General features: G+C 39.9%; 1 protein-coding gene across 1 annotated transcript; it reads right to left on the minus strand.

Moving 5' to 3' along the window:
* Positions 1 to 1,336: 1,336 nt before the first annotated feature.
* On the minus strand, positions 1,337 to 13,144 carry gja5 (gap junction protein alpha 5). The gene is made up of 2 exons (XM_011489875.3): positions 12,909 to 13,144; positions 1,337 to 4,296 (listed from the first exon to the last, which is right to left on the minus strand). The coding sequence occupies exon 2, from the start codon at positions 4,269 to 4,271 to the stop codon at positions 3,156 to 3,158; it is 1,116 nt and encodes a 371-aa protein (XP_011488177.1). The 5' UTR covers positions 4,272 to 4,296; positions 12,909 to 13,144; the 3' UTR covers positions 1,337 to 3,155.
* Positions 13,145 to 27,109: the final 13,965 nt, after the last annotated feature.

Raw genomic sequence — 27,109 nt, forward strand, 5'->3', positions numbered from 1 at the left:
ACGTTTTGGACAATTCCATGCTCCCAACCTTGTGGGAACAGTTTGGAGCGGGCCTCTTCCTCTTCCAACATGACTGTGACACAGAGCAAGATCCATAAAGACATGGATAACAGAGCCTGGTGTGGATGAGCGTGACTGGGCCTGCACCCCATTGAACACCTTTGGGATGAATTAAAGCGGAGAGCCAGGCCTTCTCCACCAACATCAGTCTGTGACATCACCAATGTGCTTTTGGACGGTCAAAAATTCTTATAAACACACTTCTCCAACATCAATATTGGACTCTGAGTTAAGAATGGGACGGCACTTCAGTTCATATGTGAGTCAAGGCAAGTAAGTGAATACTTTTGGTAATATATTTTAAATCTGTTCAGTGAGACACAACCACATTTTCTTCTTTTTCAATGAAAATGAGCTCTATCAGATGTCAGAGATAAAGACATTTTGTCTTGGTTTAGTGTTAAGGCCTGTTTAATCAGATCAAATGTTAATACCTTTTATCTACAAAGTTGATCTATTTTTCAATCAGACCACAATAATATCCTCCCTTAAAGCTTATTAAATGGAAATTGGAAGATTGGAAATCAAGCAGATCTGAAAACGTGATGTCAGAGCATTCAAAACAGATTTTCACACATAAATATGAGTAAACTTTAAATAATATGATATCCCTTCAGAGCTGTTTTCAGCATACAGTCACCTGAAGTTTCTGGAAGGATCTGAACATGCAAGCTGAAGTCCTCAAATCCAAGAATCCGGGAACTGGAGACCATTTTCCACCAGGAATGGGATGAATTCCTCAGAGGCAAAGTTATGCTTCATATGTTATTTATGAGACGTGTGAACGTGTAATGAAGGCAGTAAATACATATCATATCGATAAAATATAAATGAATCAAACATTCAGGTCCAATTTAAAGCAAACTATTTTCATTATTTTTCAATTTTTGCTCAACTGTTGGATTGTTGGATGCAACTGTGATTTTGAGTGGTCTTTCTATTCCCATCCAACTGTACTGATTTGCTTTTAAAAAAAGGAATCTGGGCAAGAGAACCTTTCAGAGTTTCCAGTTTGTGAAAGCTCAAGCTGGAAACCAGCAGCTCTCAGCCTCCTGGCAGAAACACCAGACTGTCTTTGTTTGTGTAAACATTCACGATCTGGAGCTTTCAGGCCCAGCCTGGTCAAAAGAAGATGAACACATTTACATCTTCAGCTTCTACTGCATTTTTAAATCAATTATTTTTTTTTTTTATTAAACCTGTTGGTCATTATTTGTAATTTTTTCAAGCAGCAAAATATTAGAAAAATTAAGGACAAAAATCCCGTGTGTGCATTAGATGGTTTATTGTTTTGCTGTGGATTATTGACATTTATTGCATGTAAATGGATGAGCAAAAGAACCAAAAAACTGCTCTGTTTGTGACACTTTAAAGCTTCACTTGTGCTCTTTTCATTTTGCAATGAATCTGCAAATGTTAGGAACTGCACACGAAACACAAACACAAGCTGAATATATTTACACAATCTCAGAGGTTGAGCGAATGTGAAGACATTACCGCCATCTAGTGGAGAAATAGCGCATTATCTTTTCCCCCAGCAGGACCCAAGCCGTTTTCCTTTGACTGCTTCAAAAACAAAAACAGATGATGTTTCCTCATGAGTGATAAATGCATTTTAATACACTGCATGTTTTTATTTTCAAGTTGCATTTTAGGACTTTCAAGTATAGTGCAGTCGGATTAAAATAAGAAGTAACCAAAGACATTAATGTCAATGAGCAATAAATTCTTTTTAGCATTTGATAAGGCACCGTTGACCGCAAATAGGAAGAATTCATCACAGTTTGACATAGCAGTTTCATTTTTGAGCTTATCACACATTCTGTGGTTTTGGAGGTTTGAAAAAAAGTCTTACACAATCACCCTTTTCCTTATTTTCAGTATAAAATGTGCAATAGTTCGACGTCTTACCCTGTTGTCCTTATTCTGTTTTATTTATTTATTCATTTTTTTGCAGGTTTGCCTTTTTAAAACTAAAAGCCTCTAAGAGCGGTCACACATAAACTTCAAAAAGTTCCTTTTACATGTCTCACTGCTCCTTTACATGATCATTTAAGCTATTAACACACCATGTGATGCATTTCTGCTCGTTTTGGGGGCAAAGGGCAGTTGAACGTAGACCAGCCCTCCGCCTTCTTCTGGGGCTGCAGAGACAACTAGTTGGTGCGGATCAGGTGGAGCTTGTGAAGCAGGAAAAACCCTCATGTACCGTACTTGACTTCGCCAGAACAATGGTCACAAATACCGCTGAATAGACTGCATGATTGTCACATATGGTGTCAGAAGTGGGGTAAAATGGCCAGCTGTGGGCCTGGAAAGCGAAGAAGCGGACTTTGTTCCAGGAAGAAATTGGTGGAACTGCTACTGCTTTTGTCCAGGGTGTAACCTCAGAATCCACTCAACTCGTCGTCTTCATCGCTGGAGGGAGTGGGACGCCCAAAGCCCCACACTCGTCTCATAAGGTGGGGCAGGTGGGGAGCTTCAGACCATGATAAAACTTTCTAAAGGCACAGGAGCCAAGAGAGGATGGAGGTCTGCAGAAACATCTGAGGATGTCCCATCAACCCTAAACGGGACGCACCGACAATGTCCCAGCAAGCGGGGATGATCACTCCAAGCCAAATGAGTGCTGGCAGTGTCAAAAGACTGCTACCTACCCCAGCCTCAAAAGCTACCCCAAAAGGTCCAGCCATTACCCCAGTCTTCAGACAATGACAAGAGGTTTAGCCAGACGGAAGATTTCACTCTGAGCCCCAAAATTCTGTCTTTTCAAGTGGACAAGAACATTGAGAACCATTGAGAGCCATTGAGAGCCAGTAAACTCTTAAGAAAGGCCTACACAGCTATGGATGAGGACAAAGCAGACCTTAAAGCTTCTCTGTTGGAAAAGTCTGACCTGTCTGTGCCACGATTATCAGTCAAATGCTGGCTTTTTGTTAGCTGGCAGTAGAATACCGACTCAGACTTGCTTTATTCTTCAGTGGAAAGCATCACTTGGTCAGTCTCAGTCTGTGCAGCATTAGTCAGCTTCAGTCTTCCCTCTCCTTGTTCTGTGTCTTTAAAAGTCGAGTCCACAAAGCTGCTAACCACTGAATCTATACGGCCAGGTCATCCTGGCGAGCCCGACTGCTGGTTCTGCTGCTCCTGCTCAGGCGCCGCTTGTCCTTCACGTAGCCCGCCTGCAGCAGAGACACCGGCGAGCATCTGTTGGGCAGCTCTGCCTCTCCCTGCTCGTATCTTATCCTCAAAAAGTCCATTCTGTCCTGCTGGTTGTCACAGCCGTGGTTCTGCTCGGTGGCCAGGTTGACCGAGTTCTGCTGCAGCGCCACCCTGGTGTTAAAGGGAGGAGAGAGCATGGACGGCATGGGGTTCATGGAGCCTGAGGCGGACCGGCACTGGGCGAAGTCTGGAGGCGGAGTGCAGGGCGCAGACTCCATGGGTGCCGACACGGCCACGGTCACAGCTCTGCGGTTGGTCCTGCGCACACACCCCTTCATGCTCCTCCAGCCCAGGTGGTAGAGCTCCAACACAGAGAGCAGGAGAGACACTCCGGCCACCACCAGCATGAAGACGATGAAGACGTTCTTCTCTGTGGGCCGGGACATGTAGCAATTGACGGGATTGGGGCAGGGCCAGGTCTTGCAGAGATACAGCGCCTTGAGGAACACCCCGTACATGAGGTACTGAACTACAGTGAAGGTCACCTCCATCACTGTCCGGAGCAGGATGCTCAGCATGTAAGTCTGGAGCAGCGCTCCCTTTAGACGAACCCGACCCATCCGATCAGAGGTGAGCTCCTTTCCGCTCTCCTTCTGCTGGTAGTACTCCTTCTCCTCCTGAGAGTCTCTCCCACCCTCTCCTTTAGCCTCCCTCTCCTCCTGCTCCTTCCTCCTCTGCTTCTCCTCCCTGCGGACCGTGTGCAGGGCATGTCCCACGTAGATGAGGGACGGCGTGGAGACGAACACGATCTGCAGCACCCAGTAGCGGATGTGGGCGATGGGGAAGGCGCTGTCGTAGCACACGTTGGTGCAGCCGGGTTGCTGCGTGTCGCAGAGGAAGTCGCTCTGCTCATCCCCCCAGGAAGACTCCGCCGCCGTTCCCAACACCAGGATGCGAAAGATGAAGAGGATGGTGAGCCAGACCTTCCCCACCGAGGTTGAGTGTTCCTGGACTTCCTCTAGGAAATTCCCCAGGAGACTCCAGTCCCCCATCCCTGTTGCGGGTCCAAACGTAGACCTGAGAAGGGAGGATGGAGAGCAGAGAGATCCATCCGAGGATAGAAAGAGCAGGACGAGAAAGAGAAACAGTCAGTGATGGACAGCTGCAGATTCTCTGCGTTCCTGTTGCATGTGGTAAACCTGCTGTGTGAAATCACAAGCACAAATTCAGATCCCGAATTGCTTGAAAACCAGAAACCGATGCAAGAAAGATCTGATTTTCTCATGAGAAATAGGACCAAGAAAATGGTGAGAAGATTCGTTTTTAAAAGTAAATACAATTAAGGCCCCCACTCTCGCTGCCCCCCATCATCTCCTTTATACCTGCCCTCAACGGCTGAGCGGCTGCGCCAGGCCCTTCACTCTCCATCTCTACCTCTTCCAGTCCAGTCAGAGCTGCACGTGTCAAATTCATGAACATTTTTTTCAAAATGGTGGCTTTTCTGTTGGTTTAATCTCCATAGCAACCATTTTGGTTTTTGGTTGTCTGGGGGGGACGTACAGGTCTGCCATTTCTATAAAAATCTGCCAAAGTAATCTTTTGGAACTCCTTGGCAATGTTTTTTTGTTAGCCACGCCCATGTTCCTAGTCATATCATATGTCGTTCCTATGTCATATCATATGTTTTATCGTCTAGTTCAGATTGAGCAAAGGATTCATGTGTTACATTTTCACAATATTCTAGAAACAAATGTGGGAGCACTAAAGGAACGCCACTTTTGCGAGCTCGCCATGCTAACGCCACGCAAAATCTACAATTTGTAAATCCATCATATCCCCCCCCCCCCCCCCCCCCCAAGTGGCTTCCCATTGATGTTTGAGGAGTTAGAAGGTGAAAGGTTAAAATCTTTAGGAGTTTAAATTTCTAGCTATACGAAAAGTCAAATCATATTGGAAAATTTAAGATGGTAGGCTGTTCCAGAGGTCAAAGGTCAACAAAACTTCAGTTGTAGTTATGGACTTGTCCTGGTGGTATGTGTGTAAAATCTTTTGTAAATTGCTGGAACAAAAGTTTATTTTCCCATATCCTGGGAAAATATGAAAATCTCTAAATTGCCACAAAACTGTGGAGGCCAAGCAGTAGGTCCTGTGGCCATCCCATAATAATTTAAAAACCTCCTTTGGATATTCCCAACACATGTTTGATTTTTAGTTTTTTTTGTTTTGTTTTTCGAGCGCCTTGAGAGATTTTGACCCAAATTGTTAAAAATGGTTTCTCCCACTGTGATGTCATAATTTTTGGGAAGGGGGGGGGGTCTTTCTTGATGCCCGGAATTTATTTTCACCAGAGACTAGGAGCATTTACATGTTTTTGAAACTTACAGAAACGCATCATTCATTTTCACGTCCTCTTGGGAAAACTCAAAACTTCCAAAGCATCTCCAACATTTTTGGGATTCACCAACCGGATCTTCTCATTCCCAGAGTTCCTCTCTTCCCCTCAAGTGTCAGTTCTGTCCGATCCCAAACATGGGAATGACAGTCTCCGCTGAGAATGACCCTATAAGGCAGCTCGCCAGACACCTTTATGGGCGCCATAAATGACCCTCATCATCACGGCAGTTAGGAAACCTGCTGGTGCTGTTTGGGGGTGGGGGTGGGGGGGATCTTATTTGCTGCAGAGACTTTCAGCTTCCAGCAGCTGGGATGCAAAGGACATGTAAAGAGGAAAAGTTCTGAAGCTGCTAATAGGAAAGATTTGAGAATGTATACATTTGTGAAAAGCACTGATGGTGCTCAAAGTAGGAATATTATATACAACATGAGCTCCATGGTTACGGTTGTAGTAAAAAAAAAAAACAGGAGCAGTACTTTTAACCACATCTGACTAAATTAACTTACCACAGAAAGGCAAAACTTTACTTTGAAAAGTTTACATGACTCCACCTTGTTCTTTTGGTCCTCATGACCACGACTTTGTCTCCTGTCTGCTCGCCCCCTTTTTATTTACTTAAAAAAAAAAAAAACATCCCAAAGACAAAATCTGAACAACAAAGTCTATCACCATCAGGGATGATTTATTACACTAAATGTGAAAACTTGTCTGGCTTGTTTTTGATTGATTTGGTTTATTTTAAGCTATTTTCAGCAATAAAAACAAAGGAGAAGGACAATAAAGATAAAAATGAACTGATATTTCACATCAAAATGATACATTCAGTGGACACATTGAATCGACCGAATATTACTTTTGTCAAATAGAGTTTAAAAATCGAGCGGGAATAGGCAAACTTATACAATCCCACTTTAGTAATGTTTCTTTTTTCCGTTATTTAATTATGTTTTTGAGTAACTTTGCGTGCAAATGTCCAGAATAAGAAGATGCATTTAAGAAAAGTCCCCAGGATGGAAACGGCAACTTTCAAACTACTTTTAAATATGTTTTGTTGTTTTTTTAAATATAAGAAACTATGTTTGATGGCTATACAAATTATATAAATCTGAATGACACCATCAGAATCTACAGTGGGGCAAACGAGCATTTTTGAATCACAGATTCTGCAAGTTCAAAGGATAAGAGAGGCCTGTAATGTTCATCATAGAAGCAATTCAACTGTAAGAGGCAGAAGGTGAAAAGGTGAAAAGAATCCAGGAAATCACATTATCTGATTTTTAAAGAGTGATGATCAAGAGGTGGCGTAGGAGAAGGTCATGTGGTCAGATCAAACCGGAATGGAACTCTTTGGTGTAAATACCATTTGGTGGAGTAAGAACACTGAGTTACATCCCAAGAACATCATACTGAATGGGAAGCATGGGGGCGGAAGTATCATGCTTTGGAGCTGCTTTTCTGCAAAGGGAAGAGGACGACTGATTCGTATGGCGGTAAAGATGGATGGGACTATGTTGTCGGCATCTGTCAGTGACAACATTGAGGATGAAACATGGTGGGATCTCCCGGCACGACAATGTTTCCAAACGTATCGCCCGAGCAACAGAGGCGTGTCTACATTTAAAAATGCCTTTCATGGTTCTGGAGTGGCTGAGCCAGTCTGTGGACCTTCATCCAAGCCAGAATCCCTGCAAGTAGCCAGAATCAAACATTGGACTGGAACGATGGCTTGATCATTTTTTGCTGCCATTGTGTTTGTGTGTGTTGTCGGCTGTGATGCACTCTGTTGTTTTTATGTTAATTAAACCTACCATAGTCCAGTTATTCCATTTTGAACGATTTTATATTGGTATAGGTCATTTTGAGTAACATGTCAGACAGAATGATCTCGTTGGATCGCAGGAATATAAATTGATTTACCAACCAACAGTTAAAGCCCTATTAAGAATGAAACTGGAATAAACAAACCAAAGTTACATTAGTATAAACAACAGAATTATCTAGGTGGTGAGAAACTTTTCTTCAGGCAGACTGAGGAGACGTCGCGGCCTCTGACTCCTGTCATGCAGCCCGTTTCTGCTCTCAGAGGAAACAATTTCAAACAATATGATTTCCGGAGGGCAAAAGGAACAACGGATTCAAAGAGGCGGGGCAGATAAGGGCAGAGGTGAGAGTCGGCCTCCTGCAATAAAAGACTTTATACGATCCATCAAACTTGTGCTTCTGGTGATAATCAAGGATTTAGTGTGATGGACTGATTCCCTGTTGAGCGGCCCTCCCTGTCTGCACACCGTCATGAGTGTCGGGCTTGTTTATAATCTTAGTGGTGGGGGTCATAGGAGGTAATGGACAGCCGAGTTGTCAGGTGTTCTGAGAGAGAATGGCATAAATGGGACATTTGGCCCCTCTGAGTGACTCTATGTAAGGATGGATGTGTGCATGTGTGTGTGTTCTGCAGTGAGTGTGGGAAAGCATTGTCACTTTGTTGAATCCCAGCAGGCTGACGGTGGTTCCTGTGACTCACTGAAGACACAACAGGAGGAAAATGTGGTTTTCCTCTTTGTATTTTTTTGTTTTTGGGTCGGTACCACAACTCCCTCCGTCTGGGGAACGCTGACCATTTTTATGGATTATAAATTCACAATTTAACACGATTTGATTGGATCTTGATTTATTTATAAAAACTAAATTTTTTTGGAAAATTACTTTTAACAAATAAAATTATGAAGTTTCACAATAAAACTAAATAAAACAGTTTTTGTCCAGGAAACAAATAAAAGAAACTACTTAACAGTAAAAATGATCAATAGATTTGATCAAATCAAATCAATCTTTATTTATATTGCACTTATCCTGCGTAACACAAAGTGCTGTACACCAAAATCATGAATCTTTGAAGTGCAGAACGATTTAAATATGTTTGTCCCTATTTAAACTCAATGAACAATTTCCACCTGGTTATTTAATTAAATGGATAAAACAACTAGTTAGTTTCTGCTTAATTCAGTTATTTTTAGGTTGTTGACAAAATAACCTAGATGATTTAAATTGCCTGCATCTTTTTTTTACACACAACATATTTATCTCAAAAGCCAGCAGGAGGTTACGTATTGAGGCTCCATATTTGGGGTGTTCCTTCCATCATTAGTGAATGTTTAGACTATCATATGTGAGGAAAAAACAAACTCACTTTGTGCCGTGCATCCGGGACGATCATGCTTCAGAATGTCCATGAAAAACATCCTTGAATTGATTAAACATCAAATTATTTCCTGAAAAAGCCAGAAACTGAACAAGTTCTTCTCCATATTTTGCTTAATTAAGTCATATCTGTTATAGAAAGATATCAGAACAAAACATAAGGATGACATAAGACGCTCTCTGGCTTTGAATAGAAACAATTTGAATGATTATTAATGGCTATTTTTTGTTTTGGTTGATTTGTATCAGATAGTTTATATTTCTCTGTTGTGTTTCTACATTTATACCATGTCAGAAAGAAAAATGATGGTTAAATGTTTAAATTCCTGGTTTATTGTTCTTTCTTTTTATAATTTAATTTGGATTCTACACTAATGTTGTCATGTTCACACTTAGTAAAACGGGAAAAAAGATGAAGGCTCATTAAAGTCATGGTGATTGAAAACTTGGTTTTCCTGGATTTTAAGTCCAGCGGGAGGCTCTTATTGGACACACCGTGCACTTTATTTTGAAAGGAACTTGTGTTTGCTGCTGTAAAATGTCAAAGAAGTTCAAATGACCACATACGCAAAAATATAGCACTATTGTCATTAAATATTTAAAGGGTATGTTTTGTAAATTAATTACTTACTGAACACAAAAAAGTGAACTTTTCTAAATGGTGTAGTGGGAATTTACGGCTCTTGTGGGGTTTTGGTTAATTTGGTCTTTTAGCGATGAAGGTTGCAGACCCCTGAGCTACTTGATTGCACTTTAAGGGGGCCTTGACGACTATTTCTAAAATACAATAGTTTAAAATTTACCCAAAAAATGTACGTTACGACACATTTACCTTAACCCTTATGTGTTGTTCGGGTCTGTGGGACCCGTTTTCATTTTTTATCAAAAGAAAAATGATACAATTAATTAATTTTTCAAACTCAGACTCACTGGCCTTGGCTCATTTTCTGTGAAGAACAGATATCAGAATACATTTTTAATGACCACACACCGTCTACCCCCCCAACACATTTCTATTACATATAAGATGTTCGGGTCCACTGGACCCAGGGCTAATAGAAGTGTGGAAATTGATGTTTTATGTACCTACACTCTGTCCTCCACCTGTCTGGGCCTGCTGTGTGTGTGTGGGTGTGTGTGTAGGTGTGTGTGTGTGTGACCAGTGAGAAAGAGAGAGAGAGAGAGTGACAGAGAGAGAAAGTTTCACTGTAAATGTGAGTTCTGTTTCTGCACCTGCGGTTCCCGCACAAGGTTGCAACATTGTTAGAATAATTCAAGCATCAACTCTGTTTGCTCTCGTTCTCCCGCACATTTGACCATTTGACTTTCTTGCGGGAATCCTTAATATCTCGCTCTTTATCTGCTACAAATTGGAGGCGGGACACGTTAAAAATAGCTTTGCCAGTGTGGTTTCTTATCAAAACTGATCAAAATGGCCAAAAGACTTTCTGCGCAGAGGGCCTTGGAATTGATTTTAGAAGAGAGAGACGTTTTTGATGATGATGTAGAGGGAGAAAGGTGCTACATAAGTATAAGCAATTTACAATTTACCATTTAGATTGAGCATCAGCCAGTTCCAAAACGAAGCCATCAGCACCCAGCCACAGGACCAGGCCGTCAGCAGCCAGGACCATGTGTTGTACAGGCTAGTGGCTAGAAGGCCATGTGTTCAATGGGGCTGATGTGTTGTCTAGACTAATAGGTTTACTCTATGTGTTCAGCTTGTGTTGTGCAGCTGAATGGGTTCAGTTTCTGTGTTCAAATAAATAAAAGTCAGTAGTTTTGAAAACCCCTTGCTTCACTTGAAAATTTGTTTCCACTCATATCTTGATTTTAATTGATTTTCTTTATCACGTTTTAAATAATGAGTTATGAATGTGATCTAACAAAGGTAAAGGGCAAATATTAACCAAATATACTGATTGTAATTGGATGAGGTAAACATCTGTCGAGTATTTTAACATCAAAGTGTTTGATTGTGAGGCATTAAAAACCACAACATGCAACGGGTCCACCAGACCCACGAACACTGGCTGAGTAACAACAATATGAACACCACACAAGGGTTAAACAAACATTGCCTCCTCCTTGACTTCACTCTCTTCAGCAGTGTCTATTTACAATAAACTCTTTATATTAAGACTTCTTTTGTTATTTTACATTGTTAAATTGTTACATATGGCTGAAGGTGAACCGTCAATGTTTGCAGTTAAAGGATAAATAAGGCATGATTGTCACATAGCTGTTTCATCCTCTTTTTTTCAGCAAACAAAAACTTTATTATTAGACTTTTTTCATCCCAGGGTTTTATTGTTTTATTTAGCCAACTTTTAATAACCCTGCATTTATTTTCCGGTGTTTTATTATTGTTTTAATGACCTTTTTGTCTGTGTTATAGTTTACCTCGATGTAGAGGAGGGTGTTTGAAGAGCAGTTACTTTAAACACGGCTGCAGAACTACATGTGGTCCAGCTCACATTCCTCCTATAAGACTAGAAATGCCAACGATTTCTGTTTAGCTTTGTTGGTGCAGCGACTGTGTGACGCACAAAAACATGAACAATTCACGCTCATGTGAGTCACCTGTTGCCACGCTGTGCGGGGCAACGCTGCAGTCCGAGCTGCCATTAATCAGTCAGACCAGCAGAAGCCAGCGGGCCGATTCTCTGCCTGCTGCCTTACATGGTTGTCTGGCTCTTTATCTGTCCACAGAATTACACAGCCTAACAGCGCCGCTATGATCTATGGCTGAGCTGCTCATGAAATACACTGCAGCACTGACTCAACTGTTGGGTGTTTTTCAGTAGGAAATCTGGACAAACTTGTTGGCAGTTCTTAAGCGCTTCTGGAGTTTTTGGCACATTTCCCTCCACTTTAAATCTAGATTTAATCCAAGTGTTTGGTGTATGCTTGCATCCTTTGGAGAAGCTAGTAAAAAAATGGATAAAACATCACCTGTTGTTTCGCTTGTGATCATTTCTTCTGATAAAAATGTTTGGCATGACAGGAAATCTGCTGAATTCAGTTGAACAATAAAAAAGAGGTTTGAGATCCTAAATGATGTTTTTCAGTTTTGCCTAAAATCAAACAAACTTAGAAAACTATTGCTCTAATAATAGACATTTAATTGTATTAAAACTTTTAAAAACTGTTATTTGGGGATGTAAAAATAACATAATGAATGTTGATGAGATCAAATCAACTTGAATGTGTTAAACTTTGTATTTGTGCACAAAAATGCCCAATCAAATGTATAGATATAGATTCACACACATGTAAACATCCCACTGATCCATCATAGAATCAGTTTTAAGTGCTTATTCACAGAAACACAAGAGAAATATTGTATTTTTTATGCTTCCACAATGTTCTTTATTTAATATTTAACTTTAAATTTGTGTTAAATTAACAAATCTTAAACTAATGAATTTATAAATTTTTTAAACTCTTTTTTTTCTTATGATTTAAAATTGAGCACCAATTCTGAAAAACACTCATGAAGATTTGTCATTCTAGTGGCATAAATGTGTCATAGATGTTTTCATTTTGCACAAATTTGTACTCAAATAAACTTGACCTTTTTTTTTTTACTGTAATTTAAAATACAACCAAGTCAACCAACAAAGTTAGTTCTATTATTTCCTTTAGAGGTACGTAGGTCATTCAGTTGCTTTTTGAGATCATAAAGATTTTAGACAAATGTGTTTTTTTCTCCTGCTGTCATATTAAATCAAAAATGTAAAGATTTCTGCTGTAAGAGATCATTTTAGACTGATGTTTTGCTTTAACAAGTTTCATTTTGTGTTCTGCAGCATATCCCTTTTTAACTTTTAGTTTTGATGAATACTTTTGGTCTCAAATTTAGAAATAAGACTGACTCCTTGTTCTTGGTTTGACTGTTTGTATTCAGTTTTAAGGAAAAAAAAGACCAACTGAGGGAAAACCTCCTGACTGCTGACTTTTCTATGGAGGACTCTTAAACACCTCAGGCCTTCAACTCCACCATTTGTCCTCCCACACAGAAAGAATCATTGTGAACCTTCACTTTTAGGATTGTCCTGCTGCTGTCTTCATCTAAGTTGTGGATTTTTCTTACCTGTCTGCTGCCTGGAAGGTGGGTTCTGGTCAGATACCGGTCCTTTTCAGAGACGATCAGAATTCCTCAAGTTTCGGTGAAGTGTGGCAGGTGATGATGAAGAGTGAAAAACAACAATGGCTCCGTCTTAAGAACATTAGCAGGAGCTGGTTGGCATCTGAGCCTTGTCTGGTCCCGGCACGGAGCTATTTGTTCATCCAGGAGGGCACAGGAATAATAGCAGGGGCATCATGAGTGAGTTTTTTTCCCCCAACGGACCTCCCTTCTCTCTGTTCCTCCACCTCCATCACCTCCTCTTCCCCTCTATCCCCACTCCCCCTTTCTTCTCACATCCCTGGTGCTCTATTTTTTGCTGGGAAGCAATTCTCCTGTAGTGGGAGGGGAAGTGGAATTGTTTTCCGAGATCAATGGCAATTCCGCTTGGAGTAAACTTCCAGAGGGCTTCTGAGTGGCGGGATGTCCTTTAGGTTTCCAGCTGCATTCGAAGTTTGGTGTTAAAGCTGGGAAGCGTGATAACTTTGAAAAATACGAGCAAAAGATGACAGTAATTGTTGATTTAAGCTGTTTTCATTTCTATCCGCTTCTGTTCATCTCACTTCTCAAATTCCTGTTCTGGAAACTATATCCTGAAGTTTGGGGGTCCCGTTTCAGCTCGTTTTTTGTGTTTGTCATTCATTTGGACTCTCAGTCCAGGACTAAAGGTCCACAGTCTGGCTGCAGAGAGATGTCACATTAAATGACGGTTGTCTTTTGGCATTAATTCCTCCTTGCTCATGGCCATTGTGCATTCAGATGGATGTAATTATTTGGTTAGGGGAGGCACATGCACGTTATAAATAGAGGAAGAATTAGATATAAGCCTCATTTTTTTCCATCGTAGTATCTTCTTTTTTTGCAGTTTGTAAAACCTTGTTGTCTCTATGCAATATAAAATGCAAAAAACATGTAAAAAAATAAAAGATATTTATAAGCAGTTTACTGGGATACAACTTAAAGATCTGCCGAAGCTGTTTGGGAAGAGGATCTAGTCTCATTTTTACATCCCAATATTTCCTTTTTTTGCACTTTGCAAACAAACACTTATTTAGACAACTAGGTTTGTAGAATGCAAAAAGAAAGATTTACTTTAAATTTAAAGGAATACACCCCAAAACCCAAGAGTTTCTGTCTGCTTGGAAGATATGTTGAAGGTGGCTGGGAAAAAATTATTGACTCACTTTTGCACCCTGATATCTTCTTTTTTATGCACTTTCCAAACAACTGCTGGAACCTGGACAACCAGGTTTGCAAAGTGCAAAAAAATAAAATAACCCACTACATTTGCGGGGTTAAACCTTCAAACACACTGGATTTGATCTGAAAGATCTTTTGGGAAGAAGACCTTCCTCATTTTTGCATCCTATTATGCTGTGTTTTTTTTTCGCAGTTTGTGCAAAGTGCAGAAAGATTGCAGTAACTTTACAGGCCTAAACCTATAAACACATCAATGTCTACCTGAAAGATCTGTTGATGCTTTTTGGGAAGGAAATCTTAATGCTTTAATGCCTGTAGCATCATTTCTAACTCCAACTGAAACTGAAGATAACTAAGTCAGATTTGCATCTATGAGGGGTTTAGCTTCTGAGTTTTGACTTTATTCTAGTCAGAGCTTGACATCCTTTTTACTCCCTTCTCCTCTTCCTGTGAATTTCACAGCCTAATCAGAGATCTAAACATCTAGATTCCTCCTTTCAACCGCTGAACACGGAAAAGAGAAAATCCTTTCAAGGATAAAAATAGATTAGAAAAGCCAAATGAGAAAGGACCTTAGGACAAAATGGTTTGACCAGGAGCAACACAACTTTTGTCCTTAAAGACAGGCAGTGTGTATTTATAAATAAGTCCACTGCCTTACAGCAAAGTTTGTTTCCATGTGCATCATACTGATAGAATACAATAAACTCCTTCAGTGAAGGCGTTTTACTGATTTGTCACAATGAGGTTGGAAAACTGTGCGACAGGAAGATTAAGCGCAGCAGAGCGACACAACAACTGTGTGTATTTTTGTGGACGTCTGTGCACTTGGGGTATGTTCACTTGAGTGTCTGATGGAAAAAGTCCACACTGCCAGGATGCATTAATTTAACTCCCCCCAGAGGCCTGCCGGCCTGACCCCTGCCTGCCATTCTTCCTGTGACACAACCCCCCCCCCCCCTTTTATAAAAAAAACAAAACAATGAACGTTTGGTCCAAAAAGGGTCAAAACAACTTTTACAGTTTACAGTGATGATGTTTAACCCTTTGACTTACCAAAACTCTTTGCTCACGCCGTCAACGTGAATCATCTGACTCTAACACCGAGAAAAGCGGCTTTTCACATCGACTTTGCACCGACATGCAACACGTTTCTATCGTAAAGTGTTGCATATCGGTGCAAACCTGCTTGTCTCCGTGACCGAATCAGCTGATTTATGTTGATTGCATAAGCAATTCATTACTGCAGTGTAAGCTATCAGCACAAGGCTGCTTTTCCCTGCTTTAAAATCCGCTGGAATGACGTCAGTTGTCTAAACCTTTTGAAGAATTATGGTAAAGAACGTCAACACTGGAGCTAAAGTTCTGGTGTTTAAGCATTAAAGGCACATCCTCCTGACTACCAGCAATGCAAATGTATCCGCCTGAATATCTCCTGATCACTGCATACTATTGGAGGGCTCTCAGATGTCTATGTAAACATGCGTGAATGAACGTTTCAAAACTCTTGCGTTCACACGTAGCTACTTATGTTTCTATGACCAATTGAAGGCTTGTTGCCACTTAACCCTTGTGCTATCCTAGGCACTTTACCATTGGGAGTTGGGTCATCTAGACCCCACTAGACAGTGCACTGAACCTTTTTTCTTCAATGATTTGTGATCTTCACTGGTGTTCATGGATTACATGAAATCTTTCCACCTTTATCCACCTTTGTCATGGTAGGGAGAACACGTCAATCTAAGGGTGGGGTCATAGGATAGCACAAGGGTTAAATCAATGAACTTTGACCATTCAGGGACTCTGAATACAGTAGTGACAATTAAAAAGCGTCCCTTTTAATTCACAGAAGTGCCAACCGTTTGAAAATTTATCATGGAGGAGAAATGAATAATTGCAGTTTGTGTTTGGCCTGAATTACTTGAAACCAAGTCTTTCATGTAGTGGACTAAAGCTATGAAAGAACATGCCTGGACCGAGAATTGCACCTTTTTCAACAAGCCTCTTCTAACTGTTGATGGCGGACATGCGCTAGTAAACAATAGAAAAAGAAGAAGAACAAGAAGCCCCTCCCTGCTTGTTCAGTGTGAACACCATGGGCATCCTTAAACGCGTGTTAAAATACCCGGTGTGTACACAGCATAAGAAAATTTCCTTTGAGATAACTAAACAGATTGAAGCCATGGCCAGCCTGATCTATCCTCACTTTCTTCTCATTTTGTCTTTACAGGAGACTGTGGTTATTAATAACCGATCTGTTAACACACGCAGCACAGAGAGCATGTGTTTACCAGCAGAGAATAGTTGGCCATTGTCTCTCTGTGCATTATAGGGTCACAAAGTTTGAACCGACAGCTGAGGGACCGAAAGAGACGTCACAGAATACGTTCAGTGAAATGTTGTGTATTTATACTCACTTTGATTCTCATAAGTTAAACAGCTGTTTGTCTGAACTAAACTTAGATAGAGATTAAAAAAAAATCTTCTCTTTAGTTTTTTTAAACTAAAGTTCTCACGTTTCTCTTTTTTAATTGTTACACTAGTCTTCTTTATGGTTTTTCATTGGAATTTTTTGGATTCACTTTTTTGTTGAGTAATATTGAAAATGTTTTTACCTTTTAATTCTAATAAAATGACTCAACACCAAAATAACCAAATCTAATCTAATCTAATAAGATCTGATAAAGGATTTTTTTTGTTAATTCTAGAGATTTAGATGCCCAACTATTTAAAAGAAGAATTAAAAAAGCAATTCCGTGAGGACAAAGATTCAAATCTAGGGAGAAATAAACATTTTCACACGCGACGACCTGCATTCTCTTAAAAAATTATACTTTTTCCACAATAAAAATTATGATGGAATTATTTTAGCTTATTTTGTGACTTCAAACCACATTTTATGAGCATGCAAACACAGGGGGCGGAGCTAAAACCCTTTATATGGGGGACGGTGAGGGGGCAGTAGACTTTGAAAGGGTGGCAAAAAACGAGAGTGGAAGGCAATTACAAATAAAAGAATCCACAATATGTATTTTACAGTTTTATTATTAATGTTTTTATTTAATCAAAAAACATATAACTTTAGCTATTTTTGCCATGCTTTAAGAAGCCTGTGTTTATACATCCTTAATCTTGTCAGTAATGATGCCAATATTGACTTAAAAATTGATTGATTGACAAGTGTGGGGCAGAGTGTTTTTCTGGGGAGGACAGGTGCCCCTCTGTAGCTCCGCCCCTGTGTAAACATGAAAAATAAAAGAACATAAAGTTTAAAAAAGGGAAAGTTGTCATTTTATAATGATAAAGTCGTGCTTTTTTTTAAGAAATAACATTGTACTTTCATGAAAAGAGGTTTTACATTTCATAGTAAAGCAGATTCAGTGAGATTAATAAGATCTAATCTATTATTTTAAGGTCAGCAGCATTACAGAAATAAGGAGCAGAGGATACTAAAATATGAAATAGAAAGTTTTTACATTTACAAGACATTATGCGATCAGAACACACTGTATCATACTAATTTATGAATCTGTAAGGGGTAGTAATAAATACTATTTTCTTCCTCCCATCCTTTTTTCAAGCTGTTGTTATTTAAAAAAAAGTCTAAATATTATGTGAATTGGAAGATAATTACATTTATATATGAGGTAAATTGTACGTATGTTTGCATGTATGTGAATATATAAGTGTGTACTTATACCTACTAAATGTGGTTGTTTGCTACATTATGCTCAATACATGCTTTAATAACATCCCTTTTATTCAAGAATGTATTTCATGTAGTTAAATTTACTTTGATTGCCCAAATGACATTGTAGTTTAATCTTTTTTTTTCTTAGTGATGTTTATAATGATTAGTTGATTAGTTATCAATGAAAGCTCTCACTTTCCCAGAACTCCTTTCCCGCAGTTTGAACCAATGAAAGAAATCTTTTAGAGTCTGACATTTCTTTTAAAGTTTAGTGGGTCGTCAGAGTTTGTCAAAACACAAACAAAAAAACAGACGGCTGAGAGACGAGCCATGAATTGTTCTCACTTGCAAAGGAGGAAGTGGAAGGTCAGCTTCCTCTGTGTGTAACACTGCTGGATGGAGAGGAGGACCGATGTACACACAATAGAGCGAAGAGGGAGGAGGCTGGAAGGAGGCATTAATTGAGGAAGGATGTGAGGGTTAATGTGAGGACCTGGAAGAAAGTTATTGAAGTTTAAGACAAGTGTTGTGGAGTTCACACGGCACTGTAGAGGAAAAGTTTGTGGACTCCTGTCGGTGGGTTTTCCTTGTCTTTGTGTGTTGCCACCTAAATCACACAACCTTCTACAATCTATGTTAAATTTATCCTTTCCTGCAGCAAACTTGGGCTCCAATTCATCATCAGATGTCAGAATGTATCAGATCTGAGGAAATTAACCAATAAAACTGTTTCTGTACAAAAAATTAGTAAACAAAAATACACAAACTGAGAGAAAAACCCCTAAAGAAAACTGGATAAAAGGGATGAAGCCATTAAAAAATGCAAAAGCATACATATATATATATATATATATATATATATATATATATATATATATATATATATATATATATATATATATATATATATATACACACACACGTATGTATATATACTGTATCTATCTATCTGTCTTTATATATATATATATATATATATATATATATATATATATAGAGAGAGAGAGAGAGAGAGAGAGAGAGAGAGAGAGAGAGAGAGAGAGAGAGAGAGAGAGAGAGAGAAACCACCCACGGAGGGTGAGAGGGGCGTTTTTTAAATTTTTTTTATAATATATATATATATATATATAGTATATATATATACGCCCCTCTCACCCTGGTTTTCTCCTCCAAGCTCGGGTCCTCTACCAGAGGCCTGGGAGCTTGAGGGTCCTGCGCAGTATCTTAGCTGTTCCTAGCACTGGGCTCTTCTGGACTGAGAGGTCTGAGGTCTTTCCAGGCATCTGTTGTAGCCACTCCTCCAGCTTGGGGGTTACTGCCCCGAGTGCTCCAATTACCACAGGCACCACTGTCACCTTCACTTTCCAGGCTTTCTCCAGTTCTTCTCTGAGTCCCTGGTATTTCTCCAGTTTCTCATGTTCCTTCTTCCTGATGTTCCCATGTGGCTTGGCACTGCCACATCCACCACAACGGCTTTCCTCTGTTCTTTATCCACCATTACAATGTCTGGTTGGTTCGCCATTACCATTCTATCAGTCTGGATCTGGAAGTCCCACAGGATCTTTGCCCTTTCATTCTCTACCACCTTCGGAGGTGTTTCCCATTTTGACCTTGGGGTTTCCAGTCCATATACTGCATACATGTTCCTGTATATAATTCCAGCACTTGATTGTGGCGCTCCATGTATGCTTTCCCTGCCAGCATCTTCCACCCTGCAGTTATGTGCTGGATTGTTTCAGGCACCTCTTTGCACAGCCTACACCTTGGGTCTTGTCTGGTGTGGTAGATCTGAGCCTCTATCGCTCTGGCGCTCAGGGCTTGTTCCTGAGCTGCCAGGATGAGTCCTTCAGTGCTGTCCTGTAGGCCATCCCTTTTTAGCCATTGATAGGACTTCTTGATATCAGCCACTTCAGTTATGGTCTGGTGGTACATCCCATGCAAGGGTTTGTCCTCCCATGAAGATCTGTCCTCCAGCACTGTATCCTCTGCTCTCCATTGCCTGAGACATTCACTGAGCACACTGTCAGTTGGCACCTTGAGCTTGATGTATTCATGCATCTTGGATGTTTCATCCTGGATAGTGGCTTCTACGCTCACTAGTCCTCGGCCTCCTTCCTTGCGGCTAGCATACAGTCTCAGGGTGCTGGATTTGGGATGGAACCCTCCATGCATGGTGAGGAGCTTTTGTGTTTTAACATCCGTGGTCTGTATCTCTTCCTTTGGCCATCTTATTATTCCTGCAGGGTATCTGATAACTGGCAGTGCGTAGCTATTGCCCGGGTCTTATTTTTGCCATTGAGCTGGCTTCTCAGGATTTGCCTTACTCGTTGGAGGTATTTAGCTGTCGCAGCTTTCCTTGTTGCCTGCTCCAGGTTGCCATTTGCCTGCGGAATTCCAAGGTACTTGTAACTGTCCTCGATGTCTGCTATTGTTCCTTCTGGGAGTGAGACCCCTCCTGTCTGGACTACCTTTCCTCTCTTTGTCACCATCCGGCTACATTTCTCGAGCCCGAATGACATCCCAATGTCAGTACTGTAGATCCTGGTGGTGTGAATCAGGGAGTCAATGTCACGCTCGCTCTTAGCATTTAGCTTGATGTCATCCTTATAGAGGAGGTGACTGATGTTGGCCCCATTTCTGAGTCGGTATCCATAGCCAGTCTCGTTGATTATTTGGCTGAGGGGGTTCAGACCTATGCAGATCAGCAGTGGGGACAGAGCATCACCTTGGTATATCTCACATTTCATGGACACTTGTGCAAGTGGCTTCCCATTGGCTTCAAGGGTGGTTTTCCACAGCTTCATTGAGTTTCCTATGAAGGCTCTTAGAGTCCTGTTGATGTTGTGCAGCTCCAAGCATTCAGTGATCCACGTGTGTGTCAGTGAGTCATAGGCTTTCTTGTAATCAATCCAGGCTGTGCAGAGGTTGGTGTGTCGTGACCTGCAGTCTTGAGTGACTTTTCTGTCAACCAGGAGTTGGTGTTGGCTCCTCTGGAGTCTTTACCAATGCCCTTCTGTGTGTTGCTCATGTATTCATCCATGTGCCTATTTATCTTGGTTGTAATCATGCCTGACATGAGCTTCCATGTTGTGGACAGACAGGTTATTGGCCGATAGTTGGATGGGACTGCACCCTTTGAGGGATCCTTCTGGATTAGGATCGTTCCCTTCCGTTAGCCATTCGGGGTGAGTCCCATCTCTTAGCAGCTGGTTCATTTGTGATGCCAGGTGCTCGTGGAGTGCTGTGAGTTCATCTATCTATCTATCTATCTATCTATCTATCTATCTATCTATCTATCTATCTATCTATCTATCTATCTATCTATCTATCTATCTATCTATCTATCTATCTATCTATCTATCTATCTATCTATCTATCTATCTATCTATCTATCTATCTATCTATCTATCTATCTATCTATCTATCTATCTATCTATCTATCTATCTATCTATCTATCTATTTCCACATTGAGAGATGGAATCTGAAGAAACATTCAGAAATCCTGTTGTATGATTTTTTTAAACAATTTATTTGTGTATTACTGTGACAGATATATAAATGCAAAAAATTAACGTAAATTACTTAAACTATTCTCTTTTTTAGCTGTTTACCTTCAAACAGCTAATATAAATTTTATTTATTTTTGTTTATATTTTTTATACCCTAGTATAAAAAAAGGTAAACAGCTAAAAAAGAGAATAGTTTAAGTATTTACGTTAATTTTTTGCATGTGACTTACGTATACGCGAGCATTTTAAGTACATCTGTACTTAAAGGGTTGACTAAGGTTTCACAGCTTCCAAAGCATTGGAGAAAACTGTGGGTGTGCACATCATTCAGGGCAGGAAGAGCTGTCTAAAAAGCAGGAGGTAGATTTCAAAGCAGGTTAACACCCTCTGTGTCTGCTGGGGGAACAGGCGGTCAGACAGGATGATTTCATGCCTACAGTTCAATCAGACGCCCAACACAATGTTATCTGCAGATAGGAGTGCTGGCACACACGGTCAGCCTTCCACCTCGTACGTTCAGCTGGCTTTTTCATACGGTTTCCTCACTTGAATGCAAACCAAAATCTCAAACAGTAGGAAAATCATAAAACTCTCTGATAAAATGTAAAAGACACTTTTGCCAGCCTAGTTCTGTCAGTGTAAGTGTTTGTGCTGTTAATATTGTTTGCATTTATTAGGTTGTCCAGTAGAGAGAATGCAGCAGCAGATCCTGATCATGTTTTTTGAGATGCACAGATGCCTTTATTTGTAATCTCAAAAAACAGGTTAAGGTTTATCTGTTCTCACATGCACTGTTTTTACTCTTGCAACATTGTGTTGAGTTTCCTGAAGCCCTCTCAAATCTTGATAACCTTGCTTGGATCAGGGTGGAGTAGGAACCCCAGACCTTCACTGAAGGGCTTTTGTTTTCTTCTGTTCAACAACAAATAAACCAATAAAAGCTCATAGAATAAAAAATAACAATACTGACAATTCAGAGCCCACATGTGTCTTCTGATTTCAAAAATGCGTAGAATGGAGGCAAATATCTGATCAAAATATTATTTTTAAATGTCCCTTTTTATGAAGATCTGGAATAACAGTAGAAATGATACAGAAAAAATATGACTGCAAAAAAAAGTGCAACTTCCCATTTCAAATGCGAATGGATTTTTTAAAATAGACAACATAAAAAATGTTTCTATGTTAATTATCAAACTTTTAAATAGAAAAATAAATAAATTATTAAATGGGAATATTTTCTAAGATGTTTATTATTAAAAAATTATTTCTGATATCTGTAACTTGGTTCATCTGAGACAAGGACTCTGACTTTGATCAAATAAAAAAAAAGTAATAAAAAAGTAAATATGAATAAATTAAAAATCCTTGAAGACATAAGAAACAGTCTTTTCTAATCCTTTCAATAAGCACTCCCATTTGTTCCCTGAAATGTGATTTATTTTTAAACTTCCTGTTGATCATGTATTTTAAAAATTTCTTGAATATTGCATTTTTTTAAATGAAAATACACAGTTCATGTTAAAACTTGATCTGTTCCTAAATTCTGAAATAATGACCTGCTTACTGACATGATTAACATGTTCTTCATCTTTGTCATGTGATTTATTGATACTTATGGATTTTTTTAATTACTTAAATCTGTGCTGGTAAAGTATAAATAACTGATCAGAGGTTAAGAACAAGATAATGATAATTTAGGTAAGAAAAAAACAAGATAAGCATAGGAGAGGTGGGATTATATAAATTGGCTTCTTCCCATTCCATCTCTGTATAAATATACACAGAGATAAATGTTTCTGTTGTTTGTCTTGTTTTGTATTATTTTTGCTTTAAACAAATGATTTCCAAATATACAGTGGTTATAATTGGATATAAAGAGGTTATAGTGCTTATAGAGATGTTATTTGAATGTAACGGAAACTTAATATGGTGCATTCAGTAGTAAAATGTATTCTGTTAAATAAATGTTAGTTTTGAATTATTTTAGCAGAATGTTTTGTTTGTTCCACATCTTCATTTAAATAATAGGCTTAAACTGATACCAGTGTTCATCATGAAAACAACTTCAATTTATCATTCTGGCAGAATCTCTCAGGGCTGCAAAAGCTTGTTACTAGAGACACATGACTATTAATAAATGATGATATAGTGACAATAATCCCTAACATGCAAATCCTAAACATCAGGTTTTATTTCACACCTCAAATCACACAATTCACTGTTGCTTCTCATTTCATTCTCTTTCTGACTCGCATAAAAGACATTAAGAACGGTTCAGTAACTGCTGACAATTAATTGGTCATTTTTATGTCAATATGTCAGTGTTTAGAAAGTAAATGCATAAAAGGTTTGTCGCTTAAACTTTAGCTTAAGCTAAAATTAGAGACAACTTGGCACATTTCTTTTTGAAATAATTTAGAATTTCTGATATCAACAAATCTCAGACTGTGATACACCAGTCAGGCCACAGGGGGGCAGTACAACAAGCTACCAAGTATCATTTTTTTTTTGTCTCAATGGACCTCATGGGCTGCCAACACATCAGCACTGGTCAAAAAGGTGCAGCAGCGGCTTCCCGTCCTTCAGCCTACCCCCATTTCCAGTCATCCCTTTGTTTACACTCTCTACCGCTAGCTCACAGCCCCTGACGATCACAACATAACATTACTGGTGCAACAAAAATGGCGAGCAATATGTTGCTATCCGGTCGTACCGTTTTGATCTGGTCACCAGTTCAGAAAAGGAAGACATGGATGTGGATGCATTGGAATGGAGCAGGGAGCTTGTGACCCGCCAATTTTAGCACCTACGTTACTGCCACAAGCTTTATTCAACAGCATTCTTTGTATGATTCCCAACAGTTTGAATAAAGAAACACTCAGAAATGCAATTTTAAGCTTAATTTCCTTTCTGTATGTTCTCCATCACGAGAAAAATGCCACAATAACATAATAAAAACACCACATTTTCGTTGAAGTGGGTCTTCAACGGTCAAAACCTGATCTCTTGGTTTATATAGGAATGCACAGGATCAAAGACAAGCCAGCAGACATTTGAACATCAGAGTGAGGCAGCAAGGATGTGACTCTCCATGCAGACGGTGGGATGTGGTGCGAGCTGCTGCCCCAACAGCACAAGGAAGGGGAAGCCTTAAGCACAAATGCAGGTAGTGAGTCCAAACAGTCCGGTCTTCTCACCATTTAAACACACAGCTCTCTTTTGTAATCTTTGCAACAATCGCTCTGTATTTAGCAAACTGTCGCACAATAACTGGTAAAAACAATTTACAGACCAACAAACTGGAATTGAGAGCATCAATTCTTCCTTCAAGATGACGCATTTTTACTTCAGGCGCTCTAATTTCTATGCTTGTGAGAATTTTGGTTTGCGAGTTCCCGTTGTAAAGCTGTGTCTCCACTCTCTGAATGACCCCGTCCCGCAAGGGCATCGTCTGTGTGAGCAGCAGAGCTCATGAAGGACAGCGGCCTGGTCCAAACCCAATAAATCTGACCTCCCAAACACAAAGGTGGCAACAACTCAGCCCTCAGAAACACAATGCTATGGCCAGAGACCAGAAGGGACACAAGTTATGAGAACTGTGTGTTAATGTTAATGCGAAAAGGCTTTGCATGCTCCATAATCATATATGAACTTAAATTTAAGCATGGAATTATTCGCATTGTGCAGCTTGATTGAAATTATTGTTATTTTTCCGTCTTATCAACAGCTTCCGGAGCAAGTGAGCTCTGAGTGTGTATGGAGGGGACGTCAGACTCTTTTGTGAAGTGCTTGGCAGTTTCTCACCACTTCAGGAAACAAACAGTTTGGTTCTCAAAGGAAATAAGAAACGACTTTAGAGGAATGTTCACGCTCAAAGGTGAGAAGAATTTCCTTAAACAAACGAGGGAGAAATATGTAGGCAAACGTCCATATGCAGCATAAGTCACGCCAAACTGTTGACTCCACGGCAAAAAAAAAAAAAAAAACTGCAGAGGCAGTGGGTCAGCAAGACACAAAGAGAAACGATGAAACTCACAGATATTGAGACACATATGCATGGATGTGTTTGCATAGTAAACAAAAATGATGTTTTGAAACTCCTGTGTGCCTGTCTTTAAGCATAAGCCTTAAGCCATTCAGGTCTCAGTGTGGTGCTGGGTCACAGGGCACTGCACCGCCCCCAGGTCATGCTATATCTGGGAAGGGCATCGCTGATACGTCTCTTTAGACCTGCAGTGAATGTGGCCTCTGTGTAGAGAGCACACAGCCAAAATTCATGTGCAAAGTTCATTTCATAGAAGATTAGAAGAAAAACCTAATCATGAAAACTAGATAATTAAGCATAGTTAAGTAGAATTGCATAGTTGGTACAGTAAAGATCTCATTTTTTTGTGCACAGATTGAATTGGACTGAATGCACTTCTTTGAGAAGTATAACATATACTTGATGTTTGGGGAGAAACGGGTACTTTTTATTCTCATTGCCAAAAAATAATGCAATTGATTATTTTTTGGCATTATCAAGGTGGTTAGCAATATTCTTAACAGTTGTAAAAATAATGACTACCGGTACATGACTTATCTTTAACTGAAGGTTTTTAAGTACAATCATTTTAGTGAAACTATCCTCCGTCTCATAGCACAAAAGCGGAAGCCATTGTCTTTTTATATAATTTGTCCATCAAATTGGTCCATTTGATGGCTGCATGGTGGTGTGGTGGTCAGCACTCCATATGTGGGTTTTCTCCAGGCCCTCTAGTTTCCTCTCATTCTCCGAAATCAGGCTTCATGGCTTAGAAATACGAGCAGGAGTGAATGTGTGTGTGTGTGTTTGAGGTTGTATGTGCCTGCAACACTGGCGACCTGTTAGGGGTGTATTCCACCTTCTCCCAACAGTTGCTGTGAGGGCTCCAGCAACGCTACGAGCCCAAAAAGGATACAAAAAGTTCAGAAAATAGATAGATGAACGGATGCATCTGTTAGAACATTTTCTACTATAAATGTGGTTGTTTATCAATCTATTCATTTTCTGAACCTGCTTTAGTCCCATTTGGTGGTCATATGGTTGGTTGGTGGAGCCAACCCAGAAACTGTTGGGTAAAGGTGGGGTACACACTGACCTGCACAGTCTGCCAGTTTATTACGGGGCAACAGAAACAAACAACCACACACACACACACACACACACCTAAAGGAAAATTTAGAGACACCAAGATACATCAGAAGTCAAAGCACCTGGAGAAAACCACACAGAAAGAACCCATCTGAGATTTGAACCCCAAAAATTAAGACAATAATAAATAAAGCCTTGATTTTAAAATCAAGGCTTTATTTATTATGCAATAAAGTAACCTTTGTGCTATCCTAGGCACTTTAACATTGGGAGTTGTATCATCTAGACCCACTAGACAGTGCGTTAAAACTTTTTTCTTCTATGATTTGTGATCTTCACTGGTGTCCATGGATTACATGAAATCTTTCCACCTTTATCCACCTTTGTCATGGTAGGGAGAACACGTCAATGTAAAGGCCCGTACACACCGGGACGAATATTCGCCAGGCGTTATTTGCCAGCGTTTTTCGCCACGTTTTTTGTGTTCACACCCAGGCGATTTTCGCTGACGATGAGCCGAGCGAACATGCAATTTCATTCCCTGACATTAGATGGCGCTTAATGTAAACAGAAATACTCCTGTACACAAGGTGGCGCTGCGCAACTTTACGCTTCTTAAAGTCGCTTTTCCCTCAGAAGAAGAGAGCAAGT

Source organism: Oryzias latipes, chromosome 21 (assembly GCF_002234675.1).
Source record: "Oryzias latipes chromosome 21, ASM223467v1".
Classification (NCBI taxonomy): Eukaryota; Metazoa; Chordata; class Actinopteri; order Beloniformes; family Adrianichthyidae; genus Oryzias; species Oryzias latipes.

What these genes read in the sequence shown, in the direction of transcription:
- gja5 (XM_011489875.3), bottom strand. Translation starts at nt 4,271, where the DNA reads ATGGGGGACTGGAGTCTCCTGGGGAATTTCCTAGAGGAAGTCCAGGAA.